Source organism: Salarias fasciatus, chromosome 7, assembly GCF_902148845.1.
Source record: "Salarias fasciatus chromosome 7, fSalaFa1.1, whole genome shotgun sequence".
NCBI lineage: Eukaryota > Metazoa > Chordata > Actinopteri > Blenniiformes > Blenniidae > Salarias > Salarias fasciatus.
Window position 1 is genome coordinate 18,915,374 of NC_043751.1, and position 10,708 is coordinate 18,926,081.

The 10,708-nt window shown below is 46.6% G+C and overlaps 1 protein-coding gene across 1 annotated transcript; it reads left to right on the forward strand.

The window, feature by feature from the left end:
• Positions 1-2,925: 2,925 nt before the first annotated feature.
• Positions 2,926-9,928, forward strand: znf710a (zinc finger protein 710a). The gene is made up of 5 exons (XM_030095548.1): positions 2,926-3,012; positions 5,095-6,585; positions 7,386-7,577; positions 8,038-8,212; positions 8,650-9,928. Exons 1-5 carry the CDS (start codon positions 2,968-2,970, stop codon positions 8,817-8,819), a joined length of 2,073 nt encoding a protein of 690 aa, XP_029951408.1. The 5' UTR covers positions 2,926-2,967; the 3' UTR covers positions 8,820-9,928.
• Positions 9,929-10,708: the final 780 nt, after the last annotated feature.

Consider the following 10,708-nt stretch of genomic DNA (forward strand, 5'->3'; position numbering starts at 1 on the left):
TGACCTATATCACGGAGAGGATGTGATACCGCGCCGCCTGGTCGCTCTACCTATAGATAAACAACACCGAAACGGGCCGCGTTTGCAAATGGACAAGCAGACGCAGGTGGAAATATAATAATCATACCAACACCGGCGTCAGAGAGTGTGTTGTTTCAGTGCTGTGAACTGAAAGCATGTTAGTGTCAGCAATGCCTATGTGTGTATGTGTGTGTGTATGTGTGTGTTTGTGTGTGTGTGTGTGTGTGTGTGCACTAGTCCCTGATCTCAGACATCAGACAAATGCACACACGCAACCACGTACAAACACACATTTGAAATCCCAGTTGAGGGTTAGCACACTTGTGAGCAGGGCAATGGCTTACTTCCCCCCCACCCCTCTCTCTCTCTCTCTCTCTCTCTCTCTCTCTGAGTCTCATAGGATCACATAGGAACCTGTAGAAATCGAAGAACTGAATGAAATTTTATGGTTATTATCACTGAAACCTTTTTCCACTGTTAGTTTTTTGTGGCCCTACACATGTAAATGTACTCTAAGTGAACGGACGAGCGCGCAGGTTGAGCTGTTATGAAGATTTGGGCCTGGAAACGAGCCAGTATATTTCTTCCCCAAAACTTTTGTTGTCTGTGTCTTTTTCATTTTCCCCATAGGCTAGTTCTGTGTTGTTTTATGTACGTGTCCCTTGTTGTTTCTTCCTTGTGGTTTCTTTGTCTTTCAGCCTCTTATCTCTTTGTTTCTTCCCTTGCTCTCCTTCTATTTTCTCTCCCATTCTCTCCCTCGACTTCCTGCTATCTCTCCCCCTCACTCACACCCTCACTCAATCTCTTTCTCTTTCTCTCTCCCCCCCCTCCCTCGCGCTCACTCTCATTCCCTATCTCTCCCTCCTCCCCCCTCCGCTCCCCTTTCTCTCTATCTTTCTCATTCTCGCAGCACTCCCAGCTGCTGATGATTGATCAAGGTTTTCAAGGTTTGCCCTTTCCTGTTATTTAGTAGGAAATGTTTATGCACAGTGCTCAGTCTTACAGTCACAATTGGCATCTGTCCACGCGGCATTCTGTCGTGCCCGCCCGCACCTATACATGCATGTCTCAGACACACTTTTTCCTCTCTTCACACACTTCCCCTGTGTTTACGTGTGAAGGTAAGGCAGGCTGTGGTATCGTAGAATACCTGTCTAATTATCAGGATCATCTTTAGTGCCGACTACTTAAGCACACAACCTGTACTTAGCCCGCAGGTACTCTGCCGCACTGTTTCTCAACACAGCCTGAAAGAAATCTGGAAGTTCAATAGTTAATGTCTTCCCTTGCTGTTTTTCCTTTTCCTCACTCTCTCCGTCTCTCTATCTCCTTTCCTCTCTCCATTCCCTTTGCTCTCACCCCCCCTCCTTCCTCCTCCTCCTCCTCCTCCTCCTCCTCCTCCTCCACCTCTCCTTCATTCTGCGCCCCCCCCTTCTCTTTTCTCTTGCTGATGGACTCTTCTTTTTTATTTTCACACTCCACCATCCCCCTTTTTTTTCTGCTCTCTTTTTCTCTCTCCTTCTTTCCTCCAGCACACCCCCCCACACACACTCGCACACCACCACCTCCTCCACCACCACCACCACCACCCACCCCACGCTCTTCTCTTTCACTGCATTTTCTTTCAACCCTCCCTCTATCTCTCTTCCCATCCCCACCCCCCCACTCCTCCTCCTCCTCCTCCTCCTCCTCCTCCCTCTTTCTTTTTTCTCTCTCTTTTATTCTTTCTCTTTCTTTTGCCACATCCTTTCTTATGGCCCTGCCGCCTCCTCCCTCCCACCCCCCCCCCCCCCCCCTCCAGCCCCCACCTCCAGTTCTCCCTTCTTCTTCCTTTTTTGCTGCATTCTCTTCTTCCCTCCCCCACCCCAGCTCTCTTTCCTCTCTCCCTTTTTCTTTCTGTCTCTTTCACCCCCCCACAACAACCACCCCCCCTCTCTCTTTCCTCCTCTCAGAGTCACTCCCCTCCCTCTTGCTTCTTTCTTCCTTATTCTCTCTCCCCCACGTCTGTCTCCCTCCCTCCCTCTCTCCTAACTGCTTTTCTCTCCTTTCTTTCTCCTTCTCTTTTCTTTTGTCACTCTTTTTTTTTCTCCTCTTCTGAATTTCTCAGACAGTATACTTCAGGCTGTCTCAATAGTTAATTAGTTTGAATCTAGAAATAATGGCAGCAAACTCTGCGCTCACTGGAAAGTTAAAATTTTAGTATTTCGCAGACATTATCTGTCTGACTGTTTTGCTGCTGATAGACGCACCTCTACCCACTGTCTCTGAGTGTGTGTGTGTGTGTTGTGAAAAGAGTGCGCGTGCCTCCGCGCTTGTTGATACATACATATATATTTATACATCCAGATATATTGTTGTGTGTGCTGTGACATGTATCTGTCTGCACGCACAGAGAACTGCTGATTGAATTTTGTAATTGTTTGTGCGTTTGAGCACATGCTCGTAAAAAAAAAAAAAAAAAAAGGGAAATGCAAAGTATAAAGTGTGATCAAGAAAAGATAGAGCTTGTGTCTCTGTGTGCCTTAAAGAGAAATGTGTGTTGAAGGGTCATGCTGAATTGTATGTAGTGAGAAAGGCAGATAAGATGTGTGTGTGTGTGTGTGTGTATGTGTGTGTGTGTCTATGTGTGTGTGTTTGTAAGAGAAAAGAGGAGAGAAAGAGAAGTGAGATGGGAAGGAGAGGGTGGGAGGAAGAGAAAGAAATGGGGTGATGCTGTGTGTGTGTGTGTATGTGTGTGTGTGTGTGTGTGTGTGTGTGTGTGTGTGTGTGTGTGTGTGTGTGTGTGTGTGGGGTGGAGGGCTGGTGGAGGGGAGGCGGTGGGGGGGCAGGCACAGTCAGTTCTGATAACAGCAACAGTAGGAGGAGGATGAGCCGTGGGACCGCCCCACTCTCCCACAGATATAAATAGGAGGTGGATTTTTTTACTCCACTCATTTCTCCTGAAGGATGAGATCCCTGAAACACCTCAAACATCACTACAGGAACAATGTGGTGAGTTTGTAACCTACAGATGAGGAGGAAGATGTGACAGGGGGGAGGAGGGAGGGAGGGAGGGGGCAGCGACTTGTTTTCAGTTTGTTAGCGGCGTACTTACACTCATGTCCGCGTGCGCGTCTTTAAGGGTGAAGCCAGATTACTTTTCACGTTCATATATGAGTGCTGCAGTGGGAACATCTTTTCAGGGAGAACAGTTGTGTTTGTGTCTCTGCTGCACGTTTCCTGCTTCTCCTCTAATTGTTTGTCCTTAGGTGTCTTTCAGTTGCAACTTTAAATGTGAAAGTACGGACTCTCGCAATTATTACCCTACCTTCTCTGTCTACTTGTCATTTGTCTTTTTCTCTTTCATTTTGTCAGCCTTTCATTTTGCTGTGCTTTTTCTTCACTCTACAGCTCCCCCTCCTTCCCTCCCTCCTTCACCTCTTTCTCTCTCTCTCTCTCACTCACTCACTCACTCACTCCGTCTTTCTGTCTCCCTCTAGCTTCACCCCCCCCCACACCCCCTCCCTATCCTTTTCCTTTCTCTCTTCCCTCCTCTCACATGCTCACTCAATCTCTCGTTCCCCTTCCCTCCCCTCCCACTCCTCCCCTCTTTCTTTATCTTTCAGCCCCTCCATCTCATTTCTCTCTCTGTCTCCCTCCCTCCACTCCTCCCCCGCCCACAGCTCTTTCTCCTTCTCTCCATACCTCCCTCCCTCTCTTTTCTCTCACTCACACACAGACACACACTCACACGCTTTCAAATACACACCCAGTCTCTTTCCTTTTCTTTCTCACAAACACACAGTCTGTCTCTGTCTGACTACTTTAAAAGCAGTAATTATAAATGACGTGGTTATCAGGGCATCCAGGTCTACTCCCCTATCCCAACACACACACACACACACACACACACACACACACACACACACACACACACACACACACACACACACACACACACACACCTTTATTCCTGCTTTCTATCTCCTCTTCCCTTCTCCCTTTTTTTTTCCATCCACTCTTTTCTTTTCTCACAGTATTGTGTCAGGGAAGGAAGCAGGTCCTTCTTGAATGGCAGAGTGAAGGCTTGAGTGCTGTCTGAAAAGAAACCAGGGGTCACAGCATCTCTCTATACATTTTCCTACCAGTCAGATCCACGCTGAGAAATAACCTGAAACCAGTGGCGTGCAATTCTAGCTTCTCCTTTTACCACAGAGGGCCAGCTTAGTCGCACCGCAATTTCTTCTTCATAGTTTCACTGTTCCGCTTTTACAGGCGGCGGGGTAAACATGCACAAGTGGGTCTGAAATACTTCCGAACCATACAATTATTCTAGCGAGTCTTATGCATTGGCCTGGAATACAGAATGAGCTCGAAGCTCAATCGAATGTCTGTTATGGATATGAGACTGCCTGCCGGCATATATCATCTTGTTAAGGAAGCCCAGTGTGGCAGGCGTTATGAAGTTGGGTACGGAAAGAGGATCTGAGTGTCGAGCCGAGACACTTTGCTCCTCGTGAATGGGACAGATTGCCACGGTCACGAGCTGATTCTGGTCAATCAGGCCGTCCCAGGACCCCACAGGAAGTGCTGAGAACAGTCCACGGAAGTCCACTTCCTGGCTGGACCTGCATCCCATCCCCTTGTTGTGGTCATTATTTTTCTAAAGCCTGTCAAGGAAGGAAGCAGGGTGCTAACAGATCTGCCCTATCTCCTCCATCTAATGTGTTGATTCAGAGCAAAGACAGAAGGCGTAGTCCGAACACGCCGCTCACAGAGCAACCGTGAAAAACATCATCATAAGACAGCATCTCCTGAAGTCATAGGAAAAAAGGCTCTGTCTCATACGGTCGTCTGGGGCAATTTGTGATTAAAATTGGATTTCGTCATTATTTTGATATTATAGCAACATGCAATCACATTTTTGTGTTATTAGGAAAGTTATAATCTTATGAGACTGAGGTGGGGAAATTGCATGAGGAAATCTTGTGGGGCAGGTTTTGTCACAACAGGGGAACAAAATGTGCACAGAGCCGTCATCTCTCTGTTTTTTGTTTTTTTTTTTCTGATTTATATGTATGTCTTTTCTTCCAGGAGGAGGAGAGCAGTCACTTGGTGCGAATCTACCCAAAGATGACTGAGGGCCAAGTAGATGTGGGCACACAGACGGAGCCGGTGGTGGTGCTATCTCTGGCTCAGGCTGCTGTTCTGGGCCTCATCTCCCAGAATGAAATATTTGGGGCTACCATTGCTCCTAATGGCTTTTACACAGGGGAGCCCAGAGAGTGCCCCCCTCCTCCACCTGAGTCAGTGGAGTATGAATATGCTGACCAGCTGATCGGGGCCAACGGCGACTACCTGGCGGAGCCTGCCGGCGAGCCGGAGCCCCAACCGCACTGCAGCGAACGAAGACGACCCGGGCCCCGCGGGAGGACCAAAAGGCCCAGAAGCGATGTAGAATTAGAGGGGCACCCTCACAAAGTACCTGGTCCACAGGCTCAAATTAAAGGCGAAAGACTTGAACCCGATACTCCCCCCTCCTGCACTGACGTACACAGCAGGCGTAGCCCTGGCAAGCCAGAGGATTCAGTCACCCAACAAGGTCCTCTGAAAGAGGAGCAGGCCTGTGAAAACTGTCCCTCGTGTGTGAGAGACACGGCAAGGCAGCCAGCGGAGGGGCAGCCAGATCTGGAACGAGAAGAAAGCTCTTCTGGAGAAAAAGACAGGAAGGAAGAAGAGTTGGTGGTAGAAGAGGAAGAGGAAGAGGCACTGAATCTCAAGATTGGCAGAGACACTACCAGTCCTCTGGAGAACCGATATTACGACTCCAGCGAGGCGGCCTATGAGCCCACCGACATGACGCTGCCTTCAGAATATGAGGAGAATGGGCAGGTCATGCTGTGGTCGGACCCAGAGGGTCTCGCCAGACGAATGCAGATTGACCGCCTGGATATCAATGTGCAGATCGATGAGTCCTACTGCGTAGACGTGGGAGAAGGTCTGAAACGCTGGAAGTGTCGCATGTGTGAGAAGTCATACACATCTAAATATAACCTTGTCACTCATATTTTGGGCCATAATGGAATTAAGCCCCATGAATGTCTACACTGTGGGAAGCTTTTCAAGCAGCCGAGCCACCTCCAGACTCACCTGCTCACCCACCAGGGGACCCGGCCTCACAAATGCACCGTTTGTGAGAAGGCCTTCACGCAGACCAGCCACCTGAAGAGGCACATGCTGCAGCATTCAGACGTTAAACCCTACAGCTGCCGCTTCTGCGGCCGCGGCTTTGCCTACCCCAGCGAGCTGAGGACCCACGAGAACAAGCACGAGAACGGCCAGTGTCATGTGTGCACGCAGTGCGGTCTCGAGTTTCCCACCTACGCGCACCTGAAGCGCCACCTGGCCAGCCACCAGAGCCCCACGACCTACCAGTGCACGGAGTGCCACAAGTCCTTTGCCTACCGCAGCCAGCTACAGAACCACCTGATGAAGCACCAGGACGTGCGACCTTACGTCTGCCCCGAGTGCGGCATGGAGTTCGTCCAGATCCACCATCTCCGGCAGCACGCTCTCACTCACAAGGTACTGGCAAGCGCACGCCCTCTAGGTACCGAAACCCAGCGACGTGCCTTTTGTCTTCCAGTTCATACATTCAAAAGGAAAACAAAGCGCATTCAGCCCTCACGCAAATACACAACACCTCTAAACATTTACTCAAAGTAGGGAAATCTCATGATTAACAAATGCACATAGAGGGGATTTAGGAAGAAAGGAAGCATTTCATCCTCTTTCACTCAGCGCCTGCTGTACGAGACTTCATGTAGAAACCAGGGTATACGGCGCTCTGGCATCACAGCCTTTTCACCAAAACCAGTCGCTTTGTAAACATAGTCTTCAAAGACCTTGAGTTTTTTTTTTTTTTTTTTTTTTGTGGCTAACCCCCCCCCCCCCCCCCACCCCACTTGCATGTGTTTTGTGTTGTGTGTCGTTCTCAGAGCTTCTTCCCTTTGTGTTTGATGAATCACCCTGGTCTTTCTCTCCATTTCATTATATAGCCCGTTTTATTCTATAGGCGATGGCACTTCTATTCATGGCGTCTACTTTGTTCAAATTTAAAATAAAAAGAAAAGAAATGTTCAGACTGAGAAAAGAAAACTTTATTCTTTCAATTATTGAAGTTTTTCCTTTCAGCGTGTGGTGGCGGGGGAGCTAATGTAACGCGCACGAGTCGGATCAAAAACCAACATGCTAATACTCAAACACACGCGAGTTGCTTGTGTGATTCCTCCCTATGACTCATTATTTATTTTCCTCTAAAGCACACGTTTAGCCAAATTAATTAAAAGGCCCAAACTGTTTTTTTTTCTCCTTCCTTTCTTCAGGGTATGAAAGAATTCAAGTGCGATGTGTGTGCCAGAGAGTTCACTCTGTCTGCCAACCTGAAGAGACACATGTTGATTCATGCCAGTGTGAGGCCCTTCCAGTGCCATGTCTGCTTCAAAACCTTCGTCCAGAAACAGACCCTCAAGACGCACATGATTGTTCACCTGCCGGTCAAGCCTTTCAAATGCAAGGTGGGTAAATCTCATGCAATTCCGTTTGAAAATTAAAAAGGATCCCAGTTCTGATAGGAGACTGAGTGAAATGCTTTCTAATGAAAGGACGGAACAGATTGGAGTTAAACTGTGGGAGCTGCTCGTGGCAGTACTTGATGGGACTTAACTGTAAAGCTTATGAGTCCTGCTGCGATATTCTACCTTGTTCTCCTTTATGCCAACTCTGCCTCCTAACGACTCACTTGCCTTTTCTGTCAATTCACCGCCCGTTTATGGATCTTTGTTTCTTTCCCCCTTTTTGTAGTAATTGTTTTTGGTATTGATTGGTATTTTACTTTATTTTTTCCTCAATATTTTTATTGCTTCATTGTATGAATTGTTGTTTCGTCTTATGTCTCTTATTCTGTGAATGTTCTAAAAGTTCAAAGAAATCGTAAATGATAGATTTGGCTGACTGTTGGTGGCCTTTGTTCCTCAGGTTTGCGGCAAGTCTTTCAACAGAATGTACAACCTCCTCGGCCACATGCATCTCCACGCCGGCAGCAAGCCCTTCAAGTGCCCTTACTGCACCAGCAAGTTCAACCTGAAGGGCAACCTCAGCAGACACATGAAGGTGAAGCACGGCATCATGGACACCACCATAGACGGTCAAGGTGAGCGGCTGCGTCTCCCATCAGCTGCGGCTGCTTTTGCCCACAGTTGAAATGTAAATTTGTTGATGGTTATAAGTGGAAAATTTCCCCAAGTGGGATCTGTCGGAGGGCTTCACGTCGCATTATTATCACTCCGGCTGTCCCTAATGCTCTTTGACTTGGCATGTACTGTAATCTAGTGGCCGAGTATTCCGATGTTTCTGTCACTCCCTCCTCGTGTGTTTTGTAAATATAGCAGTGCCTGGATTAGACATGCCTGTCTCTATCAGTAGAGACTGATACTGAGGGGGGGGGGGGGGGGGGGGGGGGGGGGGGGGGGGGGGGGGGCAATGCTCCGGCTGTCCTCGGTGTGGCCAAGTCTTCAGGAGGAGCTCTGCCTGTTTGTGTTTTTAGGGCCAGAGCCGCGATCATATTTGTGTCTTTGTTTCCTCCTTCAGAACCTCCCCAAGAGACGGAAGGCCAGGAGGACTACGAAGAGGAGAGCTTTGAATTCAGTGAGCGAGAAAACCGGGCGAACAACAACAACACACCAGACATCGCTAAATTATCTCAAATGGAGTATTACAGCACCTATGGGAAGGGCGCAGAGCGCTTTAGCACTGCATGAATTATTAAAATGACCACAAATTGAATATAAGTGTGAATTAATAAAAACTGGATTCTTTATTTTTGGTCTTTTTTTGCTGTTAAAGGCTTAGTGCTCGGGTCCTTTGAGGACACAGAGGCCCAGCAGACTGCACATGAATATGCACTGGAATCATTCGCAAAGCTACAAAATTTGAAAATGTATACTTTTTATTGAATTGCATATTTTTAATCTCTTGAGTATTAAACAGAATATATTTGAAAAAGGGTGATGGTCTAAAATAACAGTGAGATTATAACTATATACGTTTGTATATGCTGATAGTTAATTAACAATGATCTTCATCTGAGCCCAATATTAAAAGCACACTTTAACTACGAATATAAGTACATATTTTGGTGTTACATTCTGCTTTGTTATCAAGAGAACCTCAGTCTCTGTCACTGGGGTGAACTCACCTGAAGGGTTACTGTACATGTCACTTGCCAAAGCTGCAGAGGTTAATGAGTCACTTCAAATTATACTGTGATAAATCTGAGGTCTGCAAGTAGTTTTAATTTCATTTGAAATGCAGTACTGTGTGAAAGTTTTAGGCTTTATGGGGGCGCTTTCAAAAGGGATGTGTTAATAGATTTTGTCACTTGATTGAAGTGACCGCGCTTTGCCTTCAAAGCACAAACTTGCCCTATCTGGTCCAGATCCTATCTCTTTATGTCGGCCCACACGGATTTGATCATGATGAGATCAGGGCGCTGTGGGGGCCTCATCACTTTCTTAACAGAGCTCCTAATAAACATTAACCGGGGGTTGTTTTCTCTGCTGTAGAGCACATTTCTACACACTCCTGCTGGTATTACATGATGGATAAGTAGCATTTTATTACGTTGGCCTAAAACTTGCGCACAGTACTGTACAGTGTGTGTTTATTGTAAATTATTGTACAGAATGTATCAGTCCTGCTGTACGTTGGCTGGTACTGTGATCAGTGCATTGCACTCAGAACCACTGAGTCTACTTTTTTACATTTCTGCATTAGTAAGCGTCACACTGTATTGATCTCTAGTCTATGAATGTATCTGTTTCTGTGGAATGTTTTACGACGCTAACGAAAACAAACTTTAAATTAATTTAAAAAAGAAAAAGAAAATACATCTGCAACGGTAGGACCCCTTTTACCAAAGAAATGGATCAAATCTCATCGCGACGCAGCATAACCCTTTTTTTTTTTCCCTGGGACATTGGATTTCCTGTGGTCCAATTGGAGATCTTGTGAAATTACATTCAGGTTTCCTCCCGCACCCATCTGTAGATCTCTTCAAAAGATTACCACTAAGAACAGACTGTAAGGCTGCATCTCTTTCAACAGACCTCACCGTTTCCCCCACTTCAATCCATCCAAGCCTTCATAAGACGAGACTGCAGCATTTCTCAAGAGCAATGCAAACCACAGCCATCTGTACCGCAGTGTTTTGTTTTTGTTTTGTTTTTTTAAATGGATGAATCTCAACAGGAACTGTCCCAAAAAAAACTCGGACAGAAATATTAAGTGCCCCAGTGTGTCTGCGAGAGCATGTCATCCATCATGCTGTACACGGGTCTCAAGTGATGAACGACAACCTCCCAACATGTGACAGGGCCGCGGACCTTGTGGAAAATGATTTGGAAATGCTCAATATATTCAGTTTCCCCAGTGCTTAGCTTTTCAAACTTGTAACCTGCAAACAAGGTATTTATTTGCAAATGTTGATATAGTGGATTTAAAATAATAAAAATGCTCATTTTTGAGAGTTTTTTTTTTCCAGCTTCTGCGTTCACTCCGTCACTATTTTAGTGATGATGCAAAAAAAAAGATTAAATAAAAAAAATAAAGGGAAGATGTTCAGCTTAAATGGCTTTCTGTATTAGAACGT

Coding starts and splice junctions, on each gene's coding strand:
- znf710a (XM_030095548.1), top strand. CDS start 2,968: ATGAGATCCCTGAAACACCTCAAACATCACTACAGGAACAATGTG. Junction 7,578..8,037: donor TCAAGCCTTTCAAATGCAAG/GTGGGTAAATCT, acceptor TTTGTTCCTCAG/GTTTGCGGCAAGTCTTTCAA. Junction 8,213..8,649: donor CACCACCATAGACGGTCAAG/GTGAGCGGCTGC, acceptor TTCCTCCTTCAG/AACCTCCCCAAGAGACGGAA.